The following is a 19,020-nucleotide window of genomic DNA, read 5'->3' as shown; positions in this document are numbered from 1 at the left end:
TGGATTTTAGGGGTGGGGGTGAACCCTGCTGCAATCTGTGATAACTGCATTAAGAACTGTTTACTGAAGAAAGGAGGAGACTAAAAGGTAGGAGCAAACCCAGAGTAATGACACTGCACTATATGTGTTTGTTTTAGGCTTTCCTGACAAAGTAACAATAAAGCAACGCTACCGTCTTCTGGGAAACAGCCTCAATGTACACGTGGTGGCAAAATTGATCTCCATTCTACTTGGATAATTAGAACCTGAATCTGATGAGTACGGACTGCTGACAGAACATACTTCCATCTTCCAAGAGAAAGCTGATGGCAGCTGAACAAAAACTATAGCTTACCAAAATATCTCTCCAGACATTTTGCTGAATGGTTCTGATATATTTTTAATACTTTGCTTTTATGGTGGATTTGCATTGTAGAGGTGTTTTATTTAAATGGAAGTTTCCAGGACTTAATTGCTGTATTTAAATGTCCTTTTAGTTTGCAAAATGAAAAAGAGCAGCGTTTATATATACCTCAAAGAAAATGGATAAGACTATTTTATCTTAAAACCATCTTCTCAGTACAGTATAAAAAGGCTGAAAACGTCAAAGCTCTTAATTAAGAGACCAAGTTCTACATGTAAAATGTCTTCATTTGTAAATATCAGTGATCCATTCTTAAAAGATATCTTGTATATACGATCTGAAATTTTGATGTGTTTTTGTAGCTAATGGAAGTATTAAATTCAGTATTTTGTATACGATTTTTAAGAAGACACACTGTCATCCTTAGTTTATTGTTGTCTTATCCTCTCTAAATACTTGTAGATTTCTGGAACCCAACTGTATCTGTCTGGAATGATTTGTTTAGGCGCAGCTGAATAAAAAATATTTCAAGATTATCACAACCCTGACAATAACTTGCCTGTTTCTGTTCTCACATAATTCGTGATGAGATCATTGCTCCTTACCGAAGACCTACACATAAAAGACATGAAAAAAAAATAAAATTAAAAGCTCCATGTCTAGGTTCCTATGGCATAAGAACTGGAGAAAAACTGTAAGAGCTTCTTCTGAAGGTTTATTCATTAAACTTGGTAGCAGTGTTAGGGTTAGGAGCATATGCTGGGATGAAACCACTGCATATGGCTGTTCAGAGTGCCACAGTTGTACACTGTCTCATAGGGCTGGACTGCAGGGCTTTTAATCATCAAGTCTTGAGTTTAATATCTCTGAAACAATAGAGAAAATTATGGGAAAACTGAAAGCCTTCTAAAGAAGCATGTGTTACGGTTGTGATTTATCCTTACAGGTAATATTATCTTGGTATCTACAGAAAAAACAGCTTGAGGGAGGAAGAGGCAAGATGATACTTAGTAAGCATCTATTAGGGAGCTGGTGTGTCACAGAACTGAAGGATTTCTTAGATTGGTCATAGTTCCTGTGCACCAAAGCGGTAAGTTATCAAAGCTGCCAGTCCTGATAAAAGCCTGGTGGGTTTTTTTAATTTTTTTTTTTTCTTATGGGATGACACAGGAAGTGGGACAGTGTACTGCATCTAGGCTTAGTGATGCAGGAGAAACCAAAGACCGTAGAGAACAGAGCTGCTGGAAAGATACATACTGCAGCTGTTCTCATCTGCTGTAGTCCTCCTGGAAAAGAAAATGAGCTTGTTATTTTGTGCCATACTTTATCTTCTGCTGACTGTCTGTGTATTTCTTCTTCAGTCTTGATTTGCATGCTGCTTCTGGACTGTTAAACCAGGAAAAGCGTGGGTTGACCTATCTCAGCCTGTCTTATTCCCTAAGAATAAGGCTGTTCCAGCAACAAAAGGGAAATGGAAATGGATTTGTTGTGGTTCAGCCCCAGCCAGCAGCTCAGCACCACGGGGCTGCTGGCTCACTCCTTCCCCCGGTGGGATGGGGAGGAGAATTGGAAGATGAAGGTAAAACTCATGGGTTGGGATAAGGACAGTTCACTGGGACAGCAAAGGGAGAGGGACATAACAACAGTACTGATAACAGATTATGCAAAGCGAGTGATCACAATGCAATTTCCTCACTGCCCAGAACCTGATGCCCAGCCCATCACTGAGCAGCAATCCCTCCTTCCTGACCAGTGCCACCCCCCACCCCCTTATATACTGAGCATGACATCATATGGTATAGAATATCCCTTTAGCTATTTTGGGTCAGCTGTGCTGACTGTGTCCCCTCCCAGCTTCTGGCGAGAATTTACCGCAGCTGAAAACCAGGACAATTCTAAGAGAGCTCTGGGCAAGGCCCTAAAGCAGGATGAGGTTAGCCTCTCTCTTTACTTGGTCTCTTGTGGCACTGTAATGGCAAAGAAACACTAGACTAATGTTAGGCTGTGCCTACTACTGAACTGCAAAGAGCAAGTGTGGTTTGGGCAGTGTTACCAACCAGAGTTACCTGTTTGCATGGTGGCTATGGTGTAGATTTACCAGCCAGATCAATAACTAGTAGCTATATTGTCTTGTTCTTGGGATAAATGTGATAATAGGAAGATCTGTTGCTATATAACATGATCCAAACATTGAAATGAAAACAAAGGAGATCAATTTTGTGTATAAATTGGGATTTCTTTCTGCTAAACCATGTAGATAGTCTGTTTTGCCTCACTATAATAATATTTGGCAAAAGATTACTATTAATGATTAGTTTTTAATTCCTTAATCTGTAAAAAACATGTTTTAATGGTTTATATGCCACTCGCAAGCAGTATAAAGTCTAAGTTGAAAGCTATCTAGCTGCATCTAAAACTGATACAGCAATACAGCCTGTTACGTGTTGACAGTGAATATTAATTCAAGGTGATTGTGAAGACTGAAATCTGTTTGCTAATCCAAGCTGTTTCTGAAGAAGATACTTTGAAAGAAGGGATTAGGGAGTTGTAAATATATATTTGTGTATTTTACTAACCTTGTAATACCGGTGCAGCTAAATTGAGTGACTGCTGCTTATCCCATCTGTTTGTCATTAATAGACTCGTTTACTGAGCTCTGTTGGGTTGCACCTGCTTGACCTCACTTGATGATCACATTGCTTCCTTTTCTGAGCAGTCTCCTAATCGTAAGTGCTTTGCAGCCTACATCAGTGCTGCACTTTGCAACTTCAGCTTAAGCATTTTCACAGCAATGAAATGTGATTACAAAAGCAGCTGAAAGGTACATGAGTGAAATCTGGAAGACAGCTCTAGGAATGGAAGGAAATTTCCAGAATCTGATTTTTGGTTTTGTAGCTCACTAGTCTGCACATCTGAAACACATTTCTTTAGCTGAGCACGATGACGTGGTTGGATTTCCTCAAACTTGAGAAGTTCCACTGAGAAAAATGACATCATATTTGGTGGTGTCATATTTATATTTATGCGGTCATTTTTGAAGTGTGCTGGTTGCCTTACTGAAATGTCTTACCTACATAAGCTTGTTTTTATCTGAGTTAATCTAGGGATTCCCTATACTCATGAAGAAACCTTTGTAACCGTGAAGTTACTAAAATACCGTTCATTTAATGCAGTGGGTTTGAATATTTTTTTGATACATGATCTTAAAATTTCATGGTGGAGGTGCATCCTTCCATGCACTGAATGTAAGGCTTCTGCCCACAGGCTTTTTTATCTCACCTTTTGCTGACCCTCGTAGGAGGAGGATAAGGATTGTCAGGAATCTGTGTGTTACAGGCTGGAAAAACATTGATCTGTGATAACGCTATCATATGTCTTAAACATAGTCATGGGTAAGCCTGTTTTGCTTTCTAAAGAGACATCTCAATAGAAATCTGAACATGTCCAGTGCTTCGATGACCGTACAACTCTCTTTTAGCAGTTGTCACGTTTCTAAAATAAATAGAAAATTTAGCAAATATTTGTTACATCTCAATGACTAACCATTCTCAGCTAACTCTTTGATTTCTCTGTTATTTCCTTGCTATTCATACTGAAGTTTAACACCATTGGCTTATTGTAGAGATATTGAATTGTATTTCTTTTCCTTAGAAGTTTAATATATTTTGCCTTTTAGATATTTGAAACCATATATATGCTCCATGTATTTTTTCCTGCATGGTGTTTAAAGAATATGCCATATTAGTAAGGATTTGGAGGAGACAAAGTAGTACTTGGTTAAGAACACTAGGCATTTCTAGGCAGTCTTATATAAATAGTGTATAAAGGAAAAATGGCCAAAGAAATATCCAAGGAAAAATAATGTGAAAGTATAAGAAACTAGGCACAGAGCCCAAAATGAATTCCACTAACCATTTTCCTTTTGCCTTTGTAAACATGAGTATTCTAGTGTTACAACCTCATTAGGGGAAGTTTATGCTTGTATAATAACAACTTGTTTGAATAGATAACTGATATCCAAGACACCAGGGAAAATGAAGTATTAAGTAGTGATAGTATGTCAATTTGAATGTTGTTATGAAGACCATGAAGAGATTTGTGTTATTTTTATCTTTAGCTGATTACAAGGTTTGGGGGATTTATATAGCTGTTGAAGAAAAGAAGTATGTGGTCTTAGATGACCAGGCAGCCATCTTTGAAGATGTTGTACTCTTTGACTTTCCTCCACCTGGTCCTTTTGACAGTGGGAGGAAGCACAGACAAGGGATCTTTCGGTAAGAGCTCTGATGAAGCAAGAAGTAGAGTTGGAGGGGCTAAAACTGAGTGGAATACACGACTTTTAGTGAGAGAGGGTTGTTGGAGGGAATTTCAGGTGGCCACTCTGGCTGAATTCAGAAAAGTCTGCAGTAAAGTCCCTAAAATCTCCTCCAGTGGGGAGCCTCTCTGATTTTAAACAGAAGAATACATCCTGAAATCCCAGCTTCCTTGAGGGCATGTTTGTCTTGTGCTTTTCGCCATGCACGGGGCTGTTGTAACTCAACGTTTTTTAAATTACATCCTGGCATTCAGAAGAAAAGCACATTAATGGTGCTGATATGTTTTCTCATGCCTAGACAGTAATAATTAGTTTTGATTAGTTCCAATGTTTGCCCTGTGTATATTTAAAAAAAGAAAGCAATCACATTCTGTTTAGAAGTAATACACTTAAAAATGGGATTCTACTCACAATTCCTATTTCTGAGTGGCATTTTAACTCTATATCGATCTTACCATATGGCATTACTGATTCACTGTGCATGTGTTGTAAGGTGAAGCATGGGAAAGAGGAGAAGACTGGACAAGTTCATGGAAGAAAAGCCCTTTGAAAATACTGAGTAAGTAGACTCCTGGCCAAAGAAGTTCCCAAGCTGCAAATAGATGGAGGCCAAGAGAGTGCCTAGGAGAGGTACTCTATGTCCTTGCCGTTTCGAGTACCCTTCATTTCCTAACTATCTGCCTTTGGCCACTGCCGGAGACAGTGTACTGACCTAGATGGATATTTTTCTAACCCAGTATGACCACTCTGACCTCCTTATATTTGTATGGTGACAGAATGCCAATATTTGTAATCAGCATCAAAACACAGCAAATGATTTACAGGCTTACCTCAGATCTAAGCCTCTCAATAAAGCCAACAGTCCAGAATAGAGCGAATCTGAGGGAGGTTGTGCAGCCAGGTCCATTCATGGCTTTAGGGTTATTAGTGGAGAAGGGTGACTATGCAAATGGAAGTCCCTAAAAATAACTCCAGCGTACGTTAAAGCAATTGGAATGTGCTAAAAGGACTGGAATAATCAATAGAAAAGAACAAAGCCAATGTAACTGACTGGCAACTTTTCATGAACCTAATTTCAAAAAAGAGTGAAACAGAACATAGGAAGCGTCAAAGTGGTTGGTGGTTTGTAGAAACAACATGTGTAGGAAGAAAAATTGGAAAGACAGAGGAACAAAAATACAAGTCTTGTAATGAAACTAAAAGACTAATGAATGTTATAACTGCCTTCATTGTGATAAAGGAACTCAGGGAGAATTGGGACAGTAGATCAATTCCAGCTGAAGTAGCTAACTAAATCAAAACTCATCTCTTTGTTATTTGCTACTAGAAACTGCAAACCGAGATTTCCTGGCCAGTTAGTTTAACTTCATCAGCAGGTAACTTATTAACTTTGTCAACTGTGTTGAGGGAGCAAAATCTTAAGCAAGTGTCAGAGGGCAATATGCTGAGAAGTAAAAGAAAGCCTTAAGGAGTGGTGTGGGAAATGGAGGCTTGCAGCAGCTGTGGCCATAAAATTCTCCAGACACACGTAGAGAAGGAAGGAAGCAATGATGGGTGGTTATTAAGGGACAGAAAGGGAAACATTATTTTTCAGATTCACCCCTGTTGAACATAAACCTTGTGGCTGTTGATCCTCTGTACAGGGCCTAACACCAGCTTAGTGCTTGGCTGTCTCAGAGCTACAGGGGCACGTGGAAAGTGCTGAATTCGACACGGAGGACTGTTTACACCAGCAATTTGCACATTTGTACCATGGAGGTAACAGTGCTGCATCATATGTTGTGTGTCACTTTAGGACACTGGAATATTATTAGAAAGAGGAAAGATGAAAGAAGATTCATGGAAGTGAAGATGGAAGGACTGGGAGACATGACCTCAGCTGAGGGGAAACTCGGGTAAATGTGCATTACTTGGGTTTAAACCAGCAACGGGGCTGGATTTATAATTATTTGCAAATATTTGAGTCATAACATTGAATAGCATGGATCTTTTTTGCATCTATAGGACAAAATAAAGGATTATTTGTTAGTCTTCCATTAAAAAATTAGCCAGATTGGGATTCACACCAATAGTTGCCCTTCTCCCATATAAAAAGGGAGCATTGTCACAGACTCCTGTCACGTCACATCATCTGAGTTGACTTCCTAGGTGCAATTAATGTGTATTGAATTTTTGGCCATAATCTGAGTCAAGTCTCTTGTCTTCTGTAGCAGTCTCTTTGCACATAGTGCTGGAGAGGTAGAGGGACACCACCATTTAATTTCACACAGCTACACAACATGGTGGTAAATTGTAGTCACTGCTAGTACAGGATGAACTTCAAACTGAAGTAGAGACAAATGGTCCATTACTTCCTGCCAAATCTGTGCACAACCTATACTCTAGTGGTGTTTCCTCAGCCATCATCTCAGTGCGGTAATGAACAATCTGTCCCAGGAGGAGGGGTTCGTGCCAGCTCTTCTTGTTAGAAAGAACAGCCCCTATTATGCCAGACATTGGCAGGGTTTCCATTCTGTTCTTCCAAAAATCATGTCACAATCCAATATATTTCAGTAAAATTAGAAGGTGTGAACCTATTTTTTGATGGTTTATAGATTTCCCAACTTGGCCAACCTAAGGTAGCTAGGAATAGAGAGTAAATTAACTGAAATCTGGAAGGTCTAATGAAATGGAAAGTAGTATGTCATGCAAAGTTTGGATAGATGTTCAGAGCTCTCTTTCCATCCTATAATCAATGCATAGTCAAAGTCACCTGGTCTTCAGGTCAACCATTTTCTAAGCTGTAAAGCCTGCATGAAGAGAAGGTGAATTTCTTCTTCCTCCTTGCATTAGCAGCTTTCTCCCCATCCTCTATGGTTTATTGCTCGTTGGTCATTTGTATGTTGGAGTTAATTGGAAAGGGAAGCTTGAATTGAAGATTGACAGGCAGCAGAGAGGGCCACTGCATACTCAGTATGCAAAATAAATGAAGGAAGGAAGGATTTTGTGGGTCACAAATGAAGTCCAGGCTGAAAACTGTCAGCATGCAATGGACTTTGTGAAAGAAAGTCCTTGAAGTATGCATACACTCAACAAGCCTGCTAAGAGGAGCAGGTTTAGTTGGCCCATAGTTTCTTCAAGTTGACATCCAACTGACAGTTATAAAAACTCAGTAAACTGTTAAAACAATAAACGAAAGAGCAAAAAAGCCCAGACAGACATCAGAACTGACAGGAAGAATGTTAGTGAGCACTAGTTTAATGGACAGTACCAGGATACCCAGAGGCAGAAGGTGTCCTGTCGACTAGACAGAAACATCGATAATTCGTCTATGCTCTCCTATTCCTGAACAGAGCATAATACTAAATAAAAAAATGTGGAGGGACATATTCTCAGTGTAAAAGACCATAGCTCATTTGGATTGGATGGAGCAGTGACAGTTTTCAACAACTGAGGATACAATTCTGTATTTTCATGTAAGCACTATCTCCTATGATGGTAAAGGACAATACATGGAAGTTTCTCTGTTCCGGCAGCAACAGCCGATAGACTCTGTCTCCCGGAGGCCACAGGCTGCTGCGGGGCAGGTGAGCATCCAGAGAGCTGAGCTGCTGCTGCTGCACCGGTAGGCGTATGGGATGGGCTGTCCTCTGTGGGCTCACCTCTGCCCTGCCAGATCTGTAGGCAGCAGCAGTAACTGTTGGGTTACCTGCATCACGGTCTGTGTGAGCACAAAAAAAATGGTCAGCAGGCTCATGCCGTCCTGAATTCTGAGATAAGTTTCTAAAAACACAGATAATAAAATGTAATAAAAAATCTAGGTTTTATGCAAACAACAGAAAATAGTGGGGGTGGTGAGATGCAATTGACAATCTTGGACGTTATAGTTATTCACAGTAAAGATCAAGTTGTTATCTGTGGCAGCACCACAAACACTAGCTGTCCTGGCTTCACATTCATTTTCACAGGCCACATCTGTCTCTTTTTGAGGTGACATTGATATTTTTTGTCGCCACATCCAATCTTTTCCCAGGGTGCTTTGACCTCATAACATTTCTGTCTGTGAAAGCTGTAGAGTTCATTCAATCCCCCAGCTCCAGGGCACGTCCCGCATTATCTGTGGGACGTTGTAGATGACAAGTGCAAACTGGAGCAGAAAGGAAGTCTGGGCAGGGTTAGGACGTGCAGGAGCTCCGTGGCCTTCAGGAAGGTCTGGGGCTTATAAGAATGAATGGTGGCTTCTGTTATTTTCGAGCAAGAGCTACAACTTCTGCTACTCTTTTCTTCTCAGCAGAGTTTTGAAATGTGAGCAACCTGAACGAGTTGTCTACTAAGTAAAAAGGAAAATTATAAAGAATGGTGGTGGGTCTGGAGGTTCAGGTAGCTCCTAGCACGAGGAAGGAAAAGATGCACAAAGCTCCCCTGAGCAGGGAGAGGAAACCAGAGCAAGGTCTTGTGCAAGGGGAATATGGAGACTCTGGCAAAAGCAAAGGGGAGGTGGGATGTGGACTCTGTCATGGCTTCCGGCCGCAGCAGCCTGCGCCCCAGACAAGTACCAACAAGCATCTGGGAGGGACGCTTCTTTTGAAAAGGCTGTGAGGTACTGCTGACGGGTAGAGGAAGGTGGGCTCAAGATTCAAATTCTGGCTCTCAGAACATAATAATTTGCATTTTTTTTTTAGTATTTATGCATCTTCTTTGAATTCTTCCTTGGTCTTCTGTATTGTCTATGGCTGGCCCTGACTTTGGGAACCCTAGTGTGTGCAATGAAGACAGTCTACATATGCCAAACAAAATGCAGTCTGCTTGGTGTGTGATTGTCTCCCCAGCATCTGGGGACTGAGTCATCCTTGAGTCAAAGCAACCATATTTGGTTAAAATTGTATTTTGTAGTTGTAAGCCATGGGATGTTGTTTGGTACTGCTAACTTGTTTGTGTCATCTGCCCAATGAATTACTGGCGGGAAACTTCTCTTTCAGTACAAATGTTCCTTGCCAGCCAATATGGGTTTTATTTGTGGGGTTTATTGGGGTTTTTTTGGTAACAATCTCAGTCCTTTAGTGCTGCAAATAATCTTTCCTTCACCCGTGCGGTGCAGCATGTGGGGGGAGCAAGCAGCTCCCACAGCAGCCAGCTGCAGGTTATAAGGTGCTCTGAGACACAGGGGTGTTCAGCTGTACAAAGGTCAAAGACAAAATAATAAAATACAGGCAGATTTCAATTAATGATCTTTCAAAGCTCCTGAAACCAAAAGGCAAGAAGAGAAAAATGCATTTAATGTCTGGAGGATTTGCATGCTGTCAATCTTTAATTAAGATACCTGAGATAAAGTTCACCCTTGCAAGACAAGACAGCAGAACGGGCACCTTGTGAATAGAGAGCTGTCTGAGAGCAAAGGGCACCCGGGCTCCCAACAGTACGATTCAGCACTGGAGGTTTCACTTCAAACACAGGACAGCTAGGGGAGAGCAATGCTTTGGGCTGCTCCTAGGCTTTTAGTTGCATTACTGTTACTCACTGGATTGAGCTGTGAATCAAACCACTATGAAAAAAAGAGGCGGAAAAGGACCATTTATGACGAGCAGTAAGTACCATCGCTTGCAAATGCATTTGTTCATATGGTGGATTCTAAGTGCCAGTAATGGGAACGGAATGGCTTTACTGCAGCTCTTTTTTACATACTCTTTGGCAGAAGTGTGTAACTAAATGATCTCTTTGTTTTTTCCGTAATACAACAGGCCTCGTTTGTCCTCAGAGCAGGGCAACTTAGTGTTCCGCACTGGCTCCAGCAAAAATATTGAATTTAGAACTGGACCGCTGGGGAAAATAAAAATTAATGAAGAAGACCTTGCAGAACTTTTTAGTCAGGTGATGTAGTTACTTTTTCTTAATATGTTTTGGTTTTCAGTTTTGCACATTAATAGTTTAATTGCCTTCAGAATTTGTGTTCGCAAATGTTTCATGTGTTTTGTATGATTGTTATTTTATATTATCAGTGTCAGCACTCTAATGTGAAAGTAAGATGTTGCAGACTTGTAATCATGCTATTACAGAAAATAATTAAAAGATTAAATTATGTATATAACAGAGGTCTCTATCTTTAAGTGGACTTTATAATAGTAAAGTTAAGCAAGAACGAAACTTTCCTAAGCTTTTGAAAAAGCAAAGCTTGTTTACATTTGCAAGCTTTTGAAAAAGCCAAGCTTGTTTCACATTATCATCTCTGTTGTTTAAATTTAGGTGAGAGAAAATAATGCAGAGATTCAAGAACTTAAAAAAGCCAATGGTGCCTCTCAGAATGTGTCCCAGCAGGTTGCTCTGCTGACTTCCAAGGTGAGCCATACCCTTGTGGTATCCCCCTCCAGCATTCCCAGTTTTACATTCCTCAGGTTAACACTGTTACCTGATTCATTTTAGTATTTCTGGACTCCAGGGAACTGGGGCAGAGTCCATATTTAACATCAGTTCAGAGTCTATGTTTAACGTTGAGATACTTATTCAGTAACTCTGGAGACAATGGAAATATTCCTGTAATTCCCATAATTTCCAGTTACCAGGATGCTTCTTTCATTCACTGTCAACATCTCTACGGACTAATATTTATGGAAGTAAAATCCCACTTAATTCAGGAAATGGACCATATATGTTCTTATACATGTTACAGAGACATTCCATTCCACAAGTGAAATGGGCTACAGGGATTTGCAGTGGAAAGACAAGATGTATGCGGTAGTTTTGTCTGTTCCCTGCTGCTAAAGATTTTTCTCCAACAGAAGATTTTTGAACCCTTCGTCTGACTTGGTTGAAGTATCTTAGTTACAGTGTTGCCACAAGTTCCTGTTCCTATTTTATAGCTTAAGAGACCTCCCTTCAGGGAAATTGTCCTAATACGTATCTACCATATTCCATGATTCAGTTTCAGCTTGCTGTTTGTGGTTGTAACCCACTAAGATATGGTGAATCTTTTCTTGCCTTTCAGTGTACTGTCTCAGACATCCATCACAGAATCATAGAATCCTTTAGGTTGGAAAAGACCTTTAAGATCATCAAGTCCAACCCTTAACCTAACACTGCCAACTCCACCACTAAACCATGTCCCTCAGCACCATATCTACATGTCTTTTAAATACCTCCAGGGATGGTGATTCAACCACTTCCCTGGGCAGCCTGTTCCAGTGATTGATAACCCTTTCGGGGAAGAAATTTTTCCTAATATCCAATGTAAACCTTCCCTGGTGCAACTTGAGGCAGTTTCCTCTTGTCCTATTGCTTGTTACTTGGGAGAAGAGACCAACATCCATGAGCATGCACATGAGCACCCAAACAGTCCCGCTTGAATATTCACATTCTCAATGTTATGCACCTGAAAATATCTTCACAAGACTGAGTCTTGCTTTTTGGAGCCAAACTGGGACGTATTTAAGCTGTCATTTTCTGAGCAGCCTATGACACTGAAATCCCAGTGAATGGGGCCTGATTTGAACCTGACTGTCACCTGGTTTCACATACCAGCTATTCTCTTTTATCAAAAGAGAATATTTTGTTAGCCTACTGGCATCCAGCACATACCTCCATGGTATTACCAAGCACAATGTAATTTGCATTTCTCTTGCAGATTGTGAATCTTGACAACAAACTTCAAAGCTTAGAGCAGGTGAGTAAATGAGAAACAAACTAGAGATCCAAAAAGAAAAACCCAGCCCCAAGTAAATAAAGTGAGGTTACAATTATTAAATAGCTAAATGGTTTCTTTCCTCTCATGCATTACTCAGGAAAACTTTTTTTGGTAACAGGAGGTTTAAAAAAGCCAAGATTTGTAAAGGAGGTGAAATGCCTTCTTACAAAATATAAACTGTGTAGGAGCCTGCATTCCTTAAAGGAAAAACAATTGTAGACTCAAGAACAACAACTAAATACCAAGGAGAGGTAAACTCTTCCTCCACTAATCTGTCAAGACAAAGACTGGAGAATTCAAACTGGATTTTATATTATACTGGAAATAGTGAATTTTCAACTGTCACCTGCTTCTCCACTGAACTTGTGAGAAGCCACAGCTACAGCTATCAGTAAAAGCAGTTCTCAGATGAGTCACCCATGGAATTGAGAAGACAAGATAACCATCCATCTAGACTCATAGTCTGCTGCCCCAGAGCAATGTCTATTAATATTTACTTCTTACAGAGCTTTTCTCATCCTAGGGCTTGCAGCCGGCCATTCTGTGTAAGGCCAATGATATTAGTCCTTATTTTGTACACATATGAGTGAAACAGCTAAAAACTTTTCCAAATCAACATTGCTGAAAAAATGGGGGGGGGGGGGGGGGGGGGGGAAAGAGGAACCCAAGAAAGAATGGAAGAAAAGACAAAAAAAAAGTATATCTTGAAAATAAATGCTAATGAAACACCAAGTAAGAAGAAACTTCATTTTCTGCACTTTTCCTGGGTTTCAGGCTATCCAGAGGAAAGCCTGCAGTAGTAACCCATGTGAGAACTCAGGGACCTGTGTAAACTCGCTGGATGGTTTCTTTTGCCTCTGTCCCAGCAACTGGCAGGTGAGTCTTTAGCCTCCTTGAATACAGAATGTGTATTTTAACTGTAAGGATACACCTGGCTTAGTGTAATTGTGACAAAGCATAGCATTTTAAGGTTGCTCAGGACATACTGAACAGCAAAGCAGCCGTATCACACTCATCGTCTGGTTGAAGGGCAACACATTTGCTTCTCAACAATAGCAATATACACCAAAAAAATAGTGAAGCCCAAACCACTGAGCCAGACCCTGCACTGTTACACGTGGGCGATGGCCCATGAAGTCAGCGATGCTTGGCAGTTCCCACAGCAGAGAATTTGTCTTTGGGTTTTTGGTGAGCAGAGCAAGCTGAACTGCATGCCTTGCTGTTGGTCTTACACGAGGACAGAGAGAGAATGGGGGAAGGATGTTTGTTCAAGCTCAAACAAATAAAACAAATGGGGGTGTAAGTAATCAATCCCATTCTGAGTTTTTTGAAATCCAAAGACTTTACTGGCAAAGGATTTAATGGTGCTGTTACACGCGCTAGAGATGGAAATGTTATATATTCTTCTCCAAGGCTCTCAACCTGAAGGTTGTCCCAGAAAGATTTGAGTCAAAACTGCTGTGCTTTCAGTCTTAATAAAACAGCATCTCCTGATAGAAACAGTTTGAAAGAAAGTTTTTGAGTATTTTGCTAGCAAGTTGGCAAGTAGGGGGGATAACAGTACTATGCTGTCCATACACTTTCTACAAACATCTGAAATATATTATCCCTCATCTGACTGATAACCAGGGTCACAGAAACACAGCTGAAAGAGTTTTGTTATAATGTTTCATAAGAGACGCTGTGTTGATAGTGGCCCATAGTTTGTATATCTTTGGAAACTATATTAAACATTGGCTCCATGGTTTGCTTCATTTCTCAGTTATTTGGAAAATAAACTGGTTTTCCATTTCATCTTAGGGCCTCCTGTGCTCGGTGGACGTTAATGAATGCCAGATTTATGCTGGAACAGCGTTAGGCTGCCAGAATGGAGCCACTTGTGTGAACACACCAGGCAGCTACAGGTAACTCCTCAAAATTAGACACAAATGTAAAATGTATGTGAAATACTCTGCTATTTTTGTACCCTGTATCACACCTGCAGCACAAGTTCTAGGAGTAAGGCTGTTTAGTATCTATGCACGATAATCCCTTGCAGTCTGAGAGAGTATAAAATCATGGTACAGCCGAGCCCAGCGCAGACAGAGAAGGCCCTCAGAAGCCATGCCTGCTTTGACACAAGAGCAGCAGCAAGAACAGATTTATCGCACAGCCGTGCTGGGGAAGGAGGCTGCAAATCAGAGACTGGCTCGGGTGATCTGGCTCTGCGTTGTAGGTGCAGATGCTCTAACGGAGATTTACTGCACCACGGCGTGCCGAAGGGACGGTGAGATGCGGCATGCTGGTCTGTAACCAGCACTCGCCAATGTGCCCACCCAGCACAGTCACGTTATCATCCCTCTGTTCTCACCTTCCCCTTGAGACCAAAGGGAGTGAGGAGGTGAACAGGAGCAGAGCTTTGGCCCAGTGAAAGCTCTGAGTTGTTGGAAACCTCCGGAATGCATGGGCACCCCTGATCACTGGCATTCCCAGCACGCCGCATAACTCGAGAAATGCCTTCACACCCTCCAGAAATACTGGCGCTGCTGGGACTGCAGCAGAGCAGGCAATGCACGGTGCCGCCAGGCAGACAGGGAGCAGAAATGCTGTTTGCAGCCGGCTGGCCAGGAGGGTGCCTGGGCTGCCCATGTGCGGGTCCCCAGAGACGTGAGGTCCCCGGAGCAGCATATCCTTCCCTGGCTGTGCCCAGCTCCTTAGGAAACATGCTGTTGTCTACAGAGTGAGCCAGCCTGAACATTTGGCATCTTATTTTCCAAAATGTCAAATAATCTGGTAAATAAAAAACTTACAGATATAATACAAAGCTCTCCCTGTGCAATGGGAACAAGCAGGCTGGAGAGCATGCCACAGCTCTCTGCAAAGCATTTTGTCTCCTGCTTCAGCATGAAAATCTTAGCCCCCACAAATATTTGCTTGGCGAAACACTGGCTTACAGCGCTTTGTCAGTTCTGGAAGAACCTCACACAAGGGAAGTTCTCTGCAGCGCTCCTCACACTGCAGCATTAACACAGGGCCTGCTGAGGTGTGACTGGTTTGTGGTGCTTCTTGTCAGCTTTTCTTTGATTTTAAAGGATGTTTCGAGCTTGCCTGCAGCTGTCCCCAACACAGACATTGTTTCCTTTGCGTGTCAAGGAAATGACACACAAAGCAGCCTGCCTTTACTTCTTGTTTGTTACTGTGCTCAGCGATGTAGTGTACAGGTGTGTGACTAAATTAAGGTTTGCCTTTCTCGCAAGTGTTACCATTGTGTTAGTACAGTCATGATTCCTGTGTGTTACCCAGTGTAATTCTTGCCCTCCTTGGCACCTGCTGAATCAGTGCTTCCTGAAACGAACTAAGACCTCTTCATAAGTCATCCAGATCTGAATATTACTGCTTTTGCATTATGCCCTCAGGATTATTGAGGGATTATGTAGTCGTTTCCCCAACCCCATTGTACTGTCTTCACAGTCTCCCTTCACCTACTCTCTGTCTATCTTCTGAGTACTCCCCAGATGCAAAATCCATCCCCAGGTAGAGCATGACACAGCTCTTTTCAACAACTGTGAGAACATTGCTGCTAGTCTTTCTGGGACCCAGCAACCCAGATCACCCCACTCCTGCTCTGGTGTAGTTAGATGCACCGGTGTGGACTGCAGGTAAAGAAAATGGAGATATTTAAATTTCCATAGCCCCCAGTGATAACAGCAGGTGAAGGGGGGTACCGGATCAGGTACTATGAAATGGAGCATGACACAGTCTTCACTCCCTGTTCAGATTCTTTACCTGTGTGCTTCCAGCTGTAATTCAGAAAAGCAAGAAAGTATGAGGAAAAAGAGCAGGTACTCAGGAAACACCTTCCTGAATCGGGACCTTAACGGGACATTGCATTAGTTGGATGAAAGGCTGTGAGAGTGTATCAGACTTTTGTGTCAGAACCAAAATAACAGGGGCCTCATCACGACATGCTGCCAGCGATGGGGTAGAACCAGGGCAGTGCCGAGCAGCAGCACATCACAGTTTGGCTGAAGCTTCTTGCAGCGTGACCTACTTCTTGAAGCTGTTCTCTGAGCAACTTGAGATAGGTATCAGATTAATCTTTGCCAGACAAGGCAGGAGACAATGCTGTGGTCCTCCTGCTTTGGAGCCGGTCAGATTGCCTTGCTGTGTCCTTTGAGTTGAGCATGAAGCCCTGAATGTACTTTGAACATACAAAGGTGATCTGGTTCCCTGACCTGTTGCCTCTGTTCTTGCTCAGGTTGAGCTCCTGCACTGGCAAGATGATGTTGGTCTATGTGCCCTCCCTTACAATAATGAACATGCTGTCTTACAGTACTGCAGACTGCAGTTAAGCATTAAGCTATTGTGGGGGTTTTTTAAGCCTAAGTTCACCCAGGTTGCTTGTCCTGGGTGCACCGTTTAGTTACCTGCAATTGCTTATCAAACTGCTATTTCAACTGAGCATGTGACACCCTGGCAGGGACAGTGGCAGCTTATTAATAAATTGCTCCAAGGTCCAGATCAGCTGCACTGGAAAACCCTGATTCAAATCCTGCAGATAAATGCTTTTACAGCGTAGTTTTCATTAGCCAGCTTAAAAGCGATTCAACAGGGGTGTGTACCTGCCATATGTCTGTGAGGAGCAGACATCAGCAGACATCGCAACATATAACTTGCATCCAAACAAGTGTCTCGCTGTCATTTTAATAAAAAGCTAGTGAACTGATAGGAGGCTTTCTGTAGGTTTAAGTCCCCTTCAGTTGTATTTCAGAGCCTCAGATTTGGTCCACGTGGAAATAAAGGGTCAGAGGAAAGGGAAAGGTTACCTGATGGCTTAGAAGTTCCCAATTTCAGTTCCACTACATATTTACAGTGCTGTGACTAAGGTGTGCCCTATATATAACAAGGCGATGCAGCTGGCAGCCTGCAAACCAGATGCCCCCAGTAGAATGCTTCCCTTCAGCCCAGTACTTTGTTCTTCCCACCCCATCAGCCCCAAATGCCTCCTCCTGCCCATCATGCTCATCTGAAAGCTGGGCTGGTCTTGAGGTGTGGGTGTGAAGGTACCCTGCTCCCCAGGACAGGCCAAACCTGGCATTTTTGTGTATTGCTAGAGATAAGGGTTTAGGCACTTGGTATCATATGAAGGTCATAAACTGGAACGCAATGTTTAGGTGCTCTCTGACCAAAGCGGGGATTTCCAAGCTCATACTCTGATGAAGTCTCATGTTAGATGTTTCTTTTCTTCTGGAATTGCACTTACGAATGTAAGAGAAGGCTGTGGATTCTCCCATAGGGTGAGGCAGTCATGGATATACACAAGTCCCGTGTGATTTTTGAGTCTCTGCTGAACAGGAGCGTTGTGTCTGTGCATGATTATTAATAGGATTGTCAATATAGCCAAATAGACAGATTTCATAAGCAACACCACATAATTGAAAGAGTGAGGAATGATCTCCTACTATGGCAATATATGATCTCTAAGTGCTCTATAAAGACAACATTTTGATTTTTCTGTCTGCTTTCACCATTAGCTGCTCCTGTACTCCAGAAACTTATGGACCTCACTGTGCCTTGAAGTTTGACGACTGCCAGGGAGGATCTGAGACACTCTGTGGGCATGGCATCTGCGTAGACGCAGACAGAGATCAGCCCAACAAGGTAAGGAGCAATGTATAAGTCTCATTACACAACACAGCATGAATAAGCAACAAATAATGCTGAGCACCACAAAACTGTGTAGCACACGCTGCTGCTGAAAAACAGAAAGAAATGCCACTGTACAACATAACCTAACCTCTCTGTTGTCCCAAGGACAGCAGAAAGAATTGAAAATGCCTTGTGTCTTGTTAGAGGTACGTGTCACAGTATCAGATCTACTGCTACATTCATAGGGAGCTTGGGAATATTCTTTGAATAAGTCAAAGTCTTATTTGAGGCATAATATTCTTACTGTTCATTATTTGGGGAGTTCTAAGTTGCTATAATATTTTATTACTTAAATGATTAAGAAGGACAAATGTCACAAATCTTGTTTTTCCTGGGAAAAGGCATACCTGTGGAGCACTGGTGTGGCCTGGGAGGTGCCAGGGCTGCATAGCAGCTGGGGAGGCTGCTGCTTATCTTCGGTGCTCCTCACTGTCACTTGGACTCGGCCTTTGACTCCAGATGCTACCCAAGCGTCTGCACTGGGCAGATGCTAGCATACACTTGATCGGTCTTGTGGAGCAAGCCAGCTCATTCTTTTGGGGAGAAAATCTGGGTACACGGTGTTCACTCCAAAGGGACATGTGGAGCATGCCAGCTTTGACTCTTTTCATTCAGAGCAGCCCTCCAAAACTACCCTGCCAAGCCTGTGCTCCTTAACAATCCTATACACCCATGCACCATTCCAGACACACCACATATTCTTTGTGCTATGCAATAAAATAATTTCTTTGCTCAATTTGTAAAAGTTTTCACAACTCATCACTTGCTTTCTGCCCATTTTTTTGTGGAGAAAGCTTTTCAAAAGGGTTCAGTGTTGGCTTAACAGTGTCTGCTCCTGTGACAGTCAACAATAAAGCTCCCATTAGCTTTAATTGGACCAAAGCTAGATAAATGCTGAAATCTGGCCATTAGTAAATTGTACAAGAGACAAAACTGTTTTCCTCAAAGAAAATGTATATTTGCAATGTAATGTCAGTGCTGCACATTGCACAGATTACTGAACAGTTTGCTTAAAAGAAA

General features: G+C 41.9%; 2 protein-coding genes across 3 annotated transcripts in view; both read left to right on the top strand.

Moving 5' to 3' along the window:
* Positions 1–885, top strand: part of TRDMT1 (tRNA aspartic acid methyltransferase 1) — a 40,304-nt gene extending 39,419 nt beyond the window's left edge. For both annotated transcript variants that reach the window (XM_075746288.1, XM_075746287.1), the window contains exon 11: positions 138–885. In XM_075746288.1, the coding sequence (XP_075602403.1) occupies positions 138–238 (101 nt within the window). In that variant the 3' untranslated portion in view covers positions 239–885. The remainder of the gene's footprint in view (positions 1–137) is intronic.
* A 9,208-nt stretch (positions 886–10,093) lies between these two features.
* Positions 10,094–19,020, top strand: part of CUBN (cubilin) — a 146,546-nt gene continuing 137,619 nt past the window's right edge. Inside the window, 7 exon segments of the mRNA XM_075746285.1 lie at positions 10,094–10,221; positions 10,376–10,505; positions 10,878–10,970; positions 12,253–12,291; positions 13,087–13,188; positions 14,113–14,216; positions 17,826–17,952. Of these exon segments, the coding sequence (XP_075602400.1) occupies positions 10,109–10,221; positions 10,376–10,505; positions 10,878–10,970; positions 12,253–12,291; positions 13,087–13,188; positions 14,113–14,216; positions 17,826–17,952 (708 nt within the window). The 5' untranslated portion in view covers positions 10,094–10,108.

The sequence above is a fragment of the Balearica regulorum genome, chromosome 2 (genome assembly GCF_011004875.1).
Source record: "Balearica regulorum gibbericeps isolate bBalReg1 chromosome 2, bBalReg1.pri, whole genome shotgun sequence".
Taxonomy (NCBI): Eukaryota; Metazoa; Chordata; class Aves; order Gruiformes; family Gruidae; genus Balearica; species Balearica regulorum.
Note: the sequence above shows the minus strand (reverse complement) of the source record. Positions and strands in the feature narration are given on the sequence as shown.